The sequence below is a fragment of the Ochotona curzoniae genome, unplaced genomic scaffold, assembly GCF_017591425.1.
Source record: "Ochotona curzoniae isolate NIBS_2020 unplaced genomic scaffold, NIBS_Ocur_1.0 scaffold_3208, whole genome shotgun sequence".
Classification (NCBI taxonomy): Eukaryota; Metazoa; Chordata; class Mammalia; order Lagomorpha; family Ochotonidae; genus Ochotona; species Ochotona curzoniae.
In genome coordinates this window covers 489288-502121 of record NW_024467106.1, presented here as the reverse complement: position 1 = coordinate 502121, position 12834 = coordinate 489288, and the positions used below count along the sequence as shown (strand labels likewise).

The following is a 12834-nucleotide window of genomic DNA, read 5'->3' as shown; positions in this document are numbered from 1 at the left end:
GGGCGGGCGCGTGGGAGCGCAACGCGGGGAGCTGGGGGCTGCGGGCAGCGGGAGGCCGAGGCTGCCCGCCGGGGTAGACGCCCGGGGTGGGGCGCCGGCGGGTTCCGCCCCCCGGATCCCGCCCCGAGCGCCGCCCCCGTCACGCAGGCAGGTGCGGGGCGCCCCGCGACCGAGTCTCGCGCGCCTGGTCTGGGCGCCCGAGGCGGGGAGGGGCAGGACTCCCGAGGCGGTGGGCCGCGCGGACTCGGGGCCTGGACGCCCCCACGTTTCCCCCGGCTAGCTCCAGGCTTGTGAACAGCTCCTGGCCGCTCGGGCCCCCGCTCCTTGCGCGCCTCCCTGGGCGAAGTGGAAATTCCAGCACAGGGCGCGCCAGCGGGCGGTGGGGCCGCGCGAGGCGGGACCACCAAGGGGTGCTGGGGGCGGGGGATGGCCTTGGCTGGGGGCAGAGCCAGGCAGTGGCGGCCGCCTGGGACCGCTGCCCGGCCCGGGGGTCTGGTTCCTCGCAGGCCTAGCAAAGGCGGCTTTCTTCTCGCTAGGACCCCGCGGGGAGGGATGGGCGCCCCGAGAGGCCACTCCGCCTGCTCCCGCCCCACCCAGGGCTCCGGGCCCCATTTTCCACCAGCATGCCCTCCCCCACCGGGCCCGGCCCTGTCTGTAACCCTGAAAGTCCAGACAAGGGACAGACCCGGGTCCCCCAGGGTCAGCAGCCCCCGCCCCCACAGCTGTGTACGAGGGGGTGGCTCCGGGCCACTGTGTTCTTGGAGGGAGCACGAGGCCCGGCTCCCAGGACCGGGCAGGAAGCGGGCTGGGCCTCGGGGAGCGGGATTCTGGCTGAGCGTGCAGCGGGGCCGCTGAGAACGGCCCTCCGAGGCAGGGAGGCATTCTGCAGGGGGCCAAGGGAAAACCCTGACTCCAGGCGGACAGGTGCAGGGCGTGGCCCTCTGAGCAGACTCTGGGCTGGGCCACGCCACTGCCAGCTCGTTGGGGAGCCCTTGCCGCGGCCCCCAGCCATGGGGTCAGGATGCTCCTGGCAGCCCCCTGAGCCCTCTGGGTGGCCTCAGCCCTGGGCGGCCACTCCTTTGCACTGTTTGCGTGCTGGGCGTTGAGCTGGCGTTGCACGCTCACAGACAAGGCTTGTTTACTTTGCATTTGAAGGCAGAGCATCAAAGAGCTTCTGCGGTTTTCCTTCTAAATGGCTCCAACTCCTGAGGAGCCGGGAGCTTCCTCCTCGGCCCCAGCACTTAGCCCAGCAGCCGCGGCTTTCCCAGGCCGTCGGCAGGAAGCTGCTTTGGAACTGGAGCACGGAGGACTCAAACCAGCGCCCTTATGGGATGCCGACATGAGCAGTGGCTGAGCTTGCAGCGCCACGGTGCAAGCCCACAGGCTGTATTTGTGAGCTTGGCTCCTGCTGACATGGGGCAGCCGGTGTCACGCATGCTGGGGCCTCTGCTGCATGCCGCGTGGGACCTGGGGCCAGCTGGGACACATGTGCCTCAGCCCTTCCTGCAGGCGCCAGGAGCAGCTGCCTGTGCTCCACCCTCGCTGGCAGCTGCCAGCTTTCCTTCTAGCTGTTAGAGAGGGATACTCCGTTTGCTATTCACACCCTAAGCACCCATAGCAGCCGGGGCTGAAGTCGGGAGCTTCATCCGGGTCTCCGCTGTGGGGGCAGGGGCCCGTCCTCTGCTGCTGTCCCGGGGTATCAGCAGGGAGCTGGAAGGGGAGCAGCTGGGGGGCTCTGATGGGGGTGAGAATGCTGCCTGCGGTGGCCTAGCTTGATGCACCCCAAGGCATGTGTGAGACCCAGAAGAAGCTCCCAGCTCCTGGCTTCAGATCAGCTCAGCTCTGGCATTGTGTTCAGCAGATGGACGGTCTTTCTGTCTCTCCTCTCTGTAAATCTGCCTTTCCAATAAAAATTTGAAAAAACGAACCCAAATCCGCTCCATCTGAACACCAGCCCCCTGGCAGACACACCCGGGGTGGGAAGGCTTTGTCTGTGAGCCCTACCCACCACTCCCTGGCAGGGACCCGGCCCACCCCCTCCCCCGCAGGGACCCGGCTCACCCCCTCCCCCACAGGGACCGCCCGGCCTCCAGGCAGCCTGGGTGGATCCCCCCCAGCACCATTGTTGGCTGTTTGGGGACCAGATGAGTCATGTTCTGTGATGTCACCCAAGCATCCGCGGGCTTTGCGCCCAGCCCTGCGGCCACCTGGCAGTGGAGTGTGTGGAGATGAGGTCAGGGCCCCAGGACCCTGCTCTCACTGTCCCCTCAGCCCCCTGTCCTGGGCACTCAGCCAGAGCCCCAGGCCCATTCCTCATCTGCCTCAACTCCTCCACTTTCTGGAATGTTCTAGGCTCTTCGTGCTCCCACTGGCATTTCAGAGCCATTTTCCAGGAAAAAAAATCGACGGGGCTTCCCGCAGGGATTCCATCAGTCGACTGCAATGAGTGAGAAAATCCTGACCTCTTTAAAAGACTGAGCCTTTACCCAAAGTACACGAGTACGGCCTACCTCTGCTTCTTTACAAGATTTATTTATTTTCACTAGAAAGTCAGATTTACAGAGAGGAGGAGAGTCAGGAAGATCTTCTATCTGGTGGTTCACTTCCCAAGTGGCTGCAACAGCCGGAGCTGAGCTGTGATCTGAAGCCAGGAGCTTCTGGGTCTCCCCGTGAGCCACGTGCCGCCCGGGGTGCAGGTGCCTGCTCCTGGCCTTGGCCTGGGCCCCCGTGAGCCACGTGCCGCCCGGGGTGCAGGTCCTGGCTCCTGGCCTCGGCCACGTGCCGCCCGGGGTGCAGGTGCCGGCTCCTGGCCTCGGCCCAGCCCCAGCTACTGCAGCCACCTGGGGAGTGAGCTGACAGACTGCTTGGTCTCTGTCTCTCGCTGTGATCTGAGCAAGTGGGGCTGACTGGGAGGCCTTGCTGTTGCTGCTGTGCCCTAGTCATGTCCGAGGCTCACACCATCGATCACAATGTTTGCTGAAGCTGCTTCAAGTGGATTCTCAGTTTCCAACAATTCTTTTGAGGCAGACATTGTGGTGTAGCAAGTTAAGCTTCTGCCTGTGGCACCAGCATCCACGTGGGCTCAGTCCCAGCTGCTCGACTTGGCATCCGGCTGCCTGCTCACAGCCTGCGGGGACAGTGAAGGCCAGTCTAAGTGCTTGGGACCCGGAGAGAACGCCTGGCTTTGGCCTGGCCCACGCGACATCTGGGGTGTGAGCCAGCAGATGGAAGCTCTCTGTCTCCCCAGCCTCTCATCTGTCAACTAAATGGGGAACCTCAAAAAAACGGGGAGGCTGACAGTTCTCTGCAGTCTATTCTTTTTTTAAGATATGTTTATTTTTGTTGGAAAGTCAGATATACAGAGAGGAGGAGAGACAGAGAGGAAGACCTTCTCTCTGATGACTTACTGCCCAAGTGGCCGCAATGGCTGGAGCTGCGCCAATCCGAAGCCAGGAGCCAGGAACCTCCTCCAGGTCTCCCACATGGGTGCAGGGTCCCAAGGCTTTGGGCCGTCCTCGACTGCTTTCCCAGGCCGCAAGCAGGGAGCTGGATGGGAAGTGGGGCCATCAAGACACAAACTAGTACCCATACAGGATCCCAGTGCATGCAAGGTGAGGATTTTAGCCACTAGGCTATTGCACCAGGCCTTGGAGTTAATTCTTTAAAAAGCAGATGCAGGGGCTGGGCGTGGTAACAGGCACCTCCACTCCACTGGTTGCTTTTGGCTGGTGGGGGCGGGGGCACAGCCTACTTAGCCTGACTACTTAAAAGCAAGTGGCACCGCCCCTGGTGGCATGGCCTAGCGGCTAAAGTCCTCGCCTTCAATGCACTGGGATCCCATATGGGCGCCGGTTCTAATCCCAGCAGCTCCACTTCCCACCCAGCTCCCTGCTTGTGGCCTAGGAAAGCAGTCAAGGACGGGCCAAAGCCTTGGGACCCTGCACCCACACGGGAGACCCGGAAGAGGCTCCTGGCTCCTGGCTTCTGATCAGCGCAGCACAGACCATTGTGGTCACTTGGGGAGTGAATCATTGCATGGAAGATCTTCCTCTCTGTCTCTCCTCCTCTCTGTATATCTGACTTTGTCATGAAAATAATTTTTTTTTTTTTTAAAAAAAGCAGGTGGCACCATTTTGACTTGGGCAGCCGGTGGGTGAGTGCTGAGCTCAGGGGACTTGGGGGTGTGGAATTACTGCCTAGGGACACAAATGGATAAGGCCACCCTGTGTGTAGGTGAGGGTTAGGGGTGAGAAATGAATCCCGAGGGACTCCCAACGACAGGACCACTCTACTTGCAGGTAGGTGAGGGGACGGAGACCTGGTGGTTCGGAGGGGAGACACTGGAGGATCTGTATGGGTCAGACCGATGCCACAGCCCACGTGGAGTCCCGAGATGTGCTTGTTGGTGAAGATCACCACTCGTTGGCCCATATGCAAGCTAGGGCAGGATCCCAGTACCTGACTGAGAGTTGGAACAGAGCCATGACACTGTCAAAGCAAGAGAACCAGGTCCAGGGGATAGATGCTGTGGGGGATGTGTGGCCCTAGCCCTGAGATATACAGGTCCCTCTAGTTGGAGTAGTGATGGGCTGAGCTAGGTGTGACCATGGAACCTGCCACACTCACGGGTACTGGGGCTAAAAATAGTCAGGGCAGGTCCAGGCTGCAGTGCCTGCATGTGCACCCTAAAACGGTGTGCAGTGGGTCAGGCCACACTATTCACCAGCTTATATAGAAGGCCACGATGGCAGGCTATGCCAGGCAAGGGCCTGGCACCTGCTGGCACATGAGATCTGGGTCTTGGAGTGGGTCATAACTGATGATCACGGGGTCCAGGCCTGGGGGTCAGGCAGGCTGGGCAGGGCTGCTCCATTTGTTGGCAAGAGTGTGAGTTGGTTTTATAAGGGGGTGGACCGGGCAGGGTCAAGCAATCTTAGGTCACTAGCAAGCACAGAAACCAAACTGGAGCGCAGGTCTTGCTGGGCTAGGCTGTCATACCTGTTGGTTTGCATGAGCCAGGGAGGACAGCTAACTGAGCGGGTCAGGTTCCAGCACCTGCCAGCGAAAGTCAGGACTGGGGTCAGGCCGGGCCAGGCCAGAGCATCCAAAGGCAAAGGCCAAGACAGGGTAGGGGCTGTGCCAAGCTGGGTCAGAGCAACCACTGGCACGTGTGCGATCTATGGCTGGGAACAGGCTTGGTCGTGGAGCTAAGGGGCCACCCTGGCTGGGTTGGGGGTCCACTGTTGAGCGCAAGGGCAGGAAAGGGGGCTGCGTTCTGGTCTGGATATGCTGCGGTATTCCTCAGCACAAGTGTGGACTGGGTCTGGGGTACATCAGACTGGGCTAGACTCCAGCACCCACTGGTGCTCGTGAGAACCAGGGCAGGTGTAGGACAGGTTGGACTGGGTCTCTGCCCCTGCTGAGCCATGGGTGTGGACCAGGTTTGGTTGGGTGAATGCCAGTCAGGAAAGGCCACTGTTCCTGCCAGGACAGGAGGTGGACTAAGTAGGGCTGGCCCATGGACCCACCGGTGTGCATGAGATCTGGCACTGGGAGAGGTTCTGATGGAGGAGCTTGGGCAACTCCTCTCTCAGGACACAGTCCCAGCAGGTGAGCGCAGAACAAAGACAGGAAGCAGCCCAGACCAGACCAGGGAAAGGTACCCAGCGGCATACATTTGGCTCAGGTCGGGGGCGAACCAGGCTGGGCCAGCTCATATCATCTGCTGGTGAATCTGAGCACCAGAATGGAGTATGGGTCAGGCCAGGTTGGATCACCACACGGCCGTGCATATGAAGGCCAGGACTGGGGGCCAGCTGGGCTGGGCTGGGCCCAGCAAGGCTACAACACCCACTATGATGAGTGGGCCATGCCAGACTGGGCCGCAGTACCCAACCAGCACACCAGAGACCCGGGGGATAGGGAGCAAAGCCAGTAGGAGGCTGCATGGGGCTCCCCTGCTGGACCACCACTGCACTCCCACTGGTGAATGTGAGGGCTGGGATGGGAGGTCTAGGCCGGGCAGGGATACATCTGCTGGCCTCATGTGAGCTGGATGAGAGCCAGGCTGGGTGCATGCATGTCAGAGTGTGGGCTGGTTGGGCTTTGCCGCATCAGCTGGCAGATGCTGGCGTGGGGGAAAATTCTGTCAAGTTAAACTGCAAAACCATGTGGAGAGCGGATGACCCAGGAATGGATGTGAGCCTAGTAAGGAAACAGCGGGCACCTCTCTTGGGTTGCCACTCCAGCCGGTAAGTACAAAAACCAGGACTAGGGGCAGGCATGGCTAGACAGAGTGGCACCACTGGCAGGTGTGCGGGCTGGATAGTGGAGCTGGTTGGGCTGAACTAGGCTTTAATGTCCATTGACATGTATGAGAGCTGAATGGGATGTGGGACAGACTGGACCAGCCTGCTGTAATACTGGTAACATGGAACCAGTGAAGGGGACGGGCCCGGTGGGGGTTATTGTGGGTCGCCCCAACCAGGCTACAGCTCCCACTGGTGTACATGAAGGCTGAGTGTGTGCTGGGCAGGATCGGGGTGGGCTGCAACACCCATTGGTCTGTGTAGAAGACAGGGCTGGGGATAGAACTGACCCAGCAATTGCAACCACCAGCATGCGCATAAGCTGATGGGGCGAGGGACTGTGCTGGATCCTATACTGGCACGCACACACAGAATCAGGTCTGGGATCCCCCCACTGAACTGCCGGACTCAGAACCCCAACCATGGAGAGAATTGCAGGTTCCATGATCTGACCATGGAATGCGTGTGTCAGAGCTGGGCCTCCTCAGAGGCTTAGACGGAGCAGTGGACAGCGTATGCGGGTGTGCATGGAGGACATGGCAGTCCACTGGAGCCTGAGGAGGACACGTAGCACCTCAGCAGAGGACGGAGGACAGAACCAATCAACTACCCCAGCCAAGTGTTGGCAGTGAATGCCCAAATGGACTCTGGGGGGGCTCTGTCAGCCAGTGGATTCTGGAGAGATTTCAGCAGGTTTGGAATGGGGAGATCGGCAGGAATTCAGACTGTTGAACTACCAAAGCCACTTGAGCAGGACCCTAGGAGCCCATCGGGGACCCTGGGCTGGCGTCCTCCATCCCAGGACATGGAGGCGGTTGGGGGGCTGGTGTGGCTTCTCCTCTTGGCTCCCCTCTTCCTCCAGAGACAGGAAGCAAACGGAGAATGTGGAAATGGCCTGACTCACCTTCCTGTCGCCCTCGACCCTTTGCACCTGCTATGTAAAAATCATCAAAACAGATAAGGGCCTAGCGGCTGAAGTCCTTACCTTGAACGCGCTGGGATCCCATATGGGCACCGGTTCTAATCCTGGCAGCCCCACTTCCCATCCAGCTCCCTGCTTGTGGCCTGGGAAAGCAGCGGAGGACAACCCAAAGCCTTGGGACCCTGCACCCACATGGGAGACCCGGAAGAGGCTCCTGGCTCCAGATCAGCTCAGCTGTGGCCGTTGTGGACAATTTGGGAGTGAACCAGAAGATAGAAGATCTTTGTATAAATCTGCCTTTCTTGAAAGGGTTAATTATAATAGCAACTAGAGATTAAAGTCATCTCACTGGCCTTAGAAGATTCATTGAACCCCAACACTTTCCAATAACAATTTTTAGCACTTTAAGGCAGATTGTGGCTCACAGAGAACCAAGCCTGGGGCAGAGGCTGGGGACCCGGTTGGGGGTTCCCATTTCATCCCTTCCACCAGCTCCCCTCCACCCTGCACCCGGCTCTCCTGGAAGCTGGGATGTGGACCCAGCAATGCGACTTGGGGTTGGGGTGGCGGGCAGGGCAGGGACTCAGATGTGTGGTCAGGCTGTGGCCACCCAGGTGCCCAGTTCAAGTGTGACTCAGGGAACGGCCCTCTGGCGACAGGCCCCCATGTCGGTCACGCTCACCTGTGACTCCTCACAGCATGGGCGATGATGCTTGTGGCAGAATCCTACCGGTCCACACACTTTATTCCTGCGGGCAGAGGCCCGGTCCCCGCAGGCCCTGTGGCTAGCTGGCAGTGTCGCCCGAGGGGCAGCCATTTCCCTCCATTCCTGACCTATGCAGAAGCTGGGGATGGGGGCCCTGGGCCACAGACCCTGTGACATGAACTCCACACCGATGGCCGCTGCGCCCTCCCCCGCCTGCCGGCCTCATGTGGCAGGACACGGCAGGACACGGCAGGATGGCCCTCTCCAGTCACACACATCACGTGGAGCAGCCACGCTTACTCCTGCCCCTGGTAGCTGCTGACTGCTGCACGCCCAGGCCGAGGGCCACCCTGCTGTGTCAGCGCCACGGGAAAGACGCTGACTTGGCCTCTTTTAGTGGGACGGCCACTGCCTGTGGGAAGGGCTGACCGCAAGTTCCCTCTGCTACCCCCCAGTACCGTGCGCCCACCCAAGGGAGCTCATTGGGCCCCAGGCAGTGGAATAGCACACGCAGAGCTCTGGGCCAGGCTGCAGGGGCTGGCTCTGCCCTGTTTGGGGGCAGATTTGGGGTGTGGGGAGGAGCAGACAGCCGGGTCCCAATGCCAGTGGGGTCCCCAGGGCTGCAGCCCACCCCGACCTGATGGCCACTGGGTGTGGTGCCAGAGACACGTGCTGCACGGCCCCTGCTGGCCACAGCCAGGAGTGCAGCCGGAGTGATCCGGAGCCCAGGGGTGATGGGCAGCCAGGGTCCCCAGCATCCCAGTGTTCACTGCCAGGCCAGGACACAAAGGCGTGGCTGCCACTGGTCCCACAGGGTGGGTCCCCAGTGTCCACTGCCAAGTGGGGCAGCCAGGAATGCAGGGATGCGGCAGCCACAGGCCCCACCAGGTCCCCAGTGTCTGCAGCCAGGCCAGGACGCGGGGCGCGGCAGCCACAGGCCCTGCCAGGTCCCCAGTGTCCGCTGCTAGGTGGGTCCACTAGATGAAGGTCGAGTCCAGGGCTGCGCTGTCCTGCTGGCTGTGTGCACGGGCCTCGAACAGCTGCTTGATGAGGGCCGACTTTTCCTGCTCCAGCTGCGTGATGCGCTCACTCTTGTGGCTCACCTCCTGGGGGCGGTGAGTCAGGGGCGGTCAGAGTCAGGGGCGCACACCTCCCCGCCACCCCCTGCACGCACACACGCCGCCTCCCCGCCCACCTGTGTCAGGAGGCGGTTCTGCTCCTTAAGCATCAGGATGATTTGCTGCTGCCAGCTGGGCGAGGGCGCGGCGCTCGGGAGCCCGGAGGGCAGGGCCTGTGGGAGGGCCGGGTCAGGCGCAGCCCCTGGACCAGGGCCGGCGGGCAGGGCCGGAGCGGGAGGACTCACCCTGCCCACACAGGCGGCGGCCAGCAGCTCCCCCAAGCATCGCACCACCTCCTGCGCCTGGGGCAGCAGCTGCCCCAGGGGGCGGGGACTCCCTGCAGCCCCAAGGTCCTAGAGGGAGGCGGGGGAGGGATGGTCAAGGTCGTGGGCCAGCCCCAGGTCCCCCCCACCTCCGTCAGGGAGCCGGGTGCACTCACAGCTCGGCCCCGGCCCAGGCGGCACTGGCGCTCCTGCAGCTGCTCCAGCTGCCGCTGGTACCAGTCGCGGCCCCGCGCCATCATCTCCAGGCCCCGCAGCAGCACTTCCTTCTCCTCCTCCAGCTCCTTCATCTGCTGCAGCTGCAACCCGGGCGCGCACGCTGGTGAGCACGCGCATCCGCACCCACCCACGCGCACCTGTGCAAAGCCGGCGGCCACCCACGCACACCTGTGCAAAGCCGGCGGCCACGCCAGCGCAGACAAGGCCCTGTGGCTTCCCGCAGAGGTGCGGTGTGCCCCGGAGCCCTGCCCTGCTCCTTCTCCCAGGGACCTCATGCCCTCCCTCCGTCACCCCAACCAGGCAGGGACAGTGAGCTGCACCTGTCCACCGAGCTGGCCGCACTCACCAGGCCGCAGTCCACGCCGTCCGTGATGGTATGCCTCCGCCGCTCCCCTCGGGCTCGCGGGCGGCGCGAGTCCCAGGCTCCTCCCTCCGACGCCCCACAGGCTGCTGCACCTGCATGCCACAGGCCTGGTTTAACCCCAGCCCAGAAGGGGCAGGCTGGGCAGGCCCCAAGACGCTCGGCTGGTGCCCTGTGCCCCAGCGTTCCTCACAGCTCTGCAGGCCCCGAGTGTGGCAGGGGCTCCCCCCACCTTTCTCCTGTACTCCAGTGCCCTTCTGGAGGTTGCAAAGGCTCCTGGCTAAGGAGGCACACAGGAGCCAGTGCGGGTGAGAGGCTGACTGCCCCCAGAACGTGCCAAGGCTGGGCATGGGGCCCGCGGGACTTTCGTGCTGCTGGCCCCATGCCCAAGGATCTCCGCCCCCAGGAGGGGGAGGTGAGCAGCCCCCCCATGTTCACCCCGTGCCCAAGGAGGGTGTGGGCCTGGCAGGGAGCCCTGCCCACAGCCCGCAGGTCCCAACGGGCCGTGCCGCTCTGGCAGCTCCTGTGAGACTGCCGCCTGGAGGGAAGGCATGGGAAGCAGCAGGTGAGGGAGATATGGGGCCCCAGGGATGGCCACAACCGTGGGGTTCCCTGGGCACATACAGCCTCCCAACCAGGTGCCCCAGCGTGGACTCTGTCACTCAAGCAGCGCCGCCCCTCATCACAGCTGAGGCCCCCTGTGCGGACACTGCTCCCCGACCCCGGCCACTGGGGCAGCAGCCCCGCGGGCACAGGGATAAGGCCAGGCCACGGTGACTCTGAGCACCACTTATGGGGTCAAGTTGCTGAGGCCCGTGATGGGCGGGGACCACCAGGGACAGGCTGGCTGGGTGAGGGACAGCCCCAAACTCCAGCCATAACTCGGCTTTTGTTCCCCGGGTGGCCATGCAGCTGTGCCCTGTCTGCCACCAGGACCAGAAGCCAGGAGGAGCCTGCCTGCCTCCATGTGTCCCCTTAGCAGGCTGTGTCCGGCCCAGATCCGCGGTGGGGAAGGGTACCAGGGATCCTGGCAGAGCAGCCATAGCAACAAGGCTGGGCACTCAAGAGTGGGGCAGATGCTGGGGCTGGCGCCTCTCCCTCTCCACTCACAAGGGTCCCTTTGCCCTTTGCGGTCCTGGCGCGGGGTAGGGTCCCCACCCAATACCCAGGGGGGCAGGGAAGGGCGGCCTCCGCGGGGAGGTGCCCGGGTCCTCACCGGCGTCCGCACTCGGGCTCCGCTCCAGCGCTGCGCCCTGCGGCCGCTCGGGCTCCGCGGGGCAGGGCGCCGCCTCGGCCGGGCCACACGGCCCCTCGGGGCTGAGGGCCGCGCCGCCGGGGCCGGCCGCCGGGGGACGCGCGCCCAGCGGCAGAGGCTTCCTTTCCAGCAAGGTGCGCGGCTCGTCGGCCGGGGCGAAGGCCAGGCGCTGCGGCGGCGGGGGCGGCCGGGGCTGACCGCGCGCGGGGCCCCGCGGGCCGCCATCGGCGCTCAGCAGCGAGGCGCGCAGGCCGGCCACGAAGCGCTCGAAAGTCAGGTAGCCGCTGGCCGGGGCCACCCGGCGCAGGCCCTCGAGCACGCCGCGGGGCAGCTCGCGCGCGTCGGCGCCCTGCCAGCGGGACTCGATCTCCCGCAGGTGCACGCAGCCGCGCCGCCGGTCGTCCAGGATGTCGAAGAGCGTGCGCAGGCTCTGCAGGAAGGCGCGGGGCAGGCCCTCGGTGCCGGGTGCGCCGGGCGGCTCTGCGCCCCGCTCGGCCGTCGCGGCCCCGGCCATGGGCGCGGGCTCCGTCCCCGCGCGGCCAGCGCGCGGCCCGGGCCACAATGGCGGCTACTTTTTGAACGGGGCCCGCCTCGCGCGGCCGCCCCATTACGACGCGCGGCCTCCATTGGCCCGAGCGCGGCCCGTCTGCGCCGCGATTGGCTGCGAGGCGGCCGGCCCGGGTTTGATTTTCCGGTGCCGAGGCGCACGGAGGCCCGGGGGGCCCCGGGGCGCGCCGGTCCTGCTCCCCTGGGTCCCTGCTGCCCGGGCTCTCCCGCCGCTCACAGAGGCCCCTGTGTCCCCGTGGCGGCCAGCACCGCCTCTGGTCCCTCGGGGCTGTCTGGGCTGGTCTGCAGGACAAAGCCACTTTCTCCCGTGTCCTCGGATGCCCATCTGTGACCAGGTCTCCTCGGCTACCCTTACAGCCCAGCCCACCTTCCCAGCCGGCGTGTCCTCTCTCAGATCACCCCGGGGCTGTCCCCTCCCACCCGTGACCTTCTCGCAGCTCTGGGGGCTGTGTCCCCACAAGGCCCGCCCCCCTGGATCTGGGAGCAGGGCAGGGGCCACCCCACTGACTGGTGCTCCAGGCCAGGTGGGGAGCCGGGTGTTGGGGTGCATTCAGTGCCGGCCCTGAGCCCCACACGCTGCAGCCTCATCCTGGGGCAGGTGGCCCTGAGCCAGCACTGGCCTGTGGGCCTGCCAGAGGTCAGAGGTGCTGGGTGCTTCCTCTCCCAGGCTTTGCTGTCGCCCCGCAGGCGGGGAGCCCCGACATGGCCCGAGGGCCCCTTGCCAGGCCAGTGCGTGTGGCCTGGTTCCCAGGTCATCCTCCCCCCTCGGTGGTCCCGACAGACCCCCGTGCAGGGCACTGCGCGGGGATTGGCCCTGCTCCTTTTTAAAAATGATTTATTTTTATTGGAAAAGCAGATCAGTTTTACGGAGAGACAAAAAGATCTGTCTGCAGCTTCACTCTCCATATGACTGAAGTAGAGAGCTGAGCTGAGCAGAAGCCAGGAGCCTCTGCCAGGTCTCCCACGCGGGTACAGGGTCCCAAGGCTTTGGACCGTCCTCCACTGCCTTCCCAGGACACAGCAGGATGGGAAGTGGGGCAGCGGGGACACGAACTGGCGCCTGTGTGGGATGCTGGCACTTGCAGGGGGCAGATTAG

At 64.0% G+C, this 12834-nt stretch overlaps 1 protein-coding gene across 4 annotated transcripts; it reads right to left on the bottom strand.

Moving 5' to 3' along the window:
- Positions 1-7943: 7943 nt before the first annotated feature.
- SAPCD2 (suppressor APC domain containing 2) lies at positions 7944-11684 on the bottom strand. 4 transcript variants are annotated; one of them, XM_040963213.1, is made up of 6 exons: positions 11132-11684; positions 9901-10010; positions 9488-9634; positions 9300-9407; positions 9132-9227; positions 7944-9042 (listed from the first exon to the last, which is right to left on the bottom strand). In XM_040963213.1, the coding sequence occupies exons 1-6, from the start codon at positions 11682-11684 to the stop codon at positions 8914-8916; spliced, it is 1143 nt and encodes a 380-aa protein (XP_040819147.1). In that variant the 3' UTR covers positions 7944-8913. The 4 variants fall into 4 exon arrangements, with proteins under 4 accessions (XP_040819147.1, XP_040819146.1, XP_040819145.1 ...); XM_040963212.1 differs by having other exon boundaries at positions 9494-9634; XM_040963211.1 differs by having other exon boundaries at positions 9132-9407.
- Between the last annotated feature and the right edge of the window lie 1150 nt (positions 11685-12834).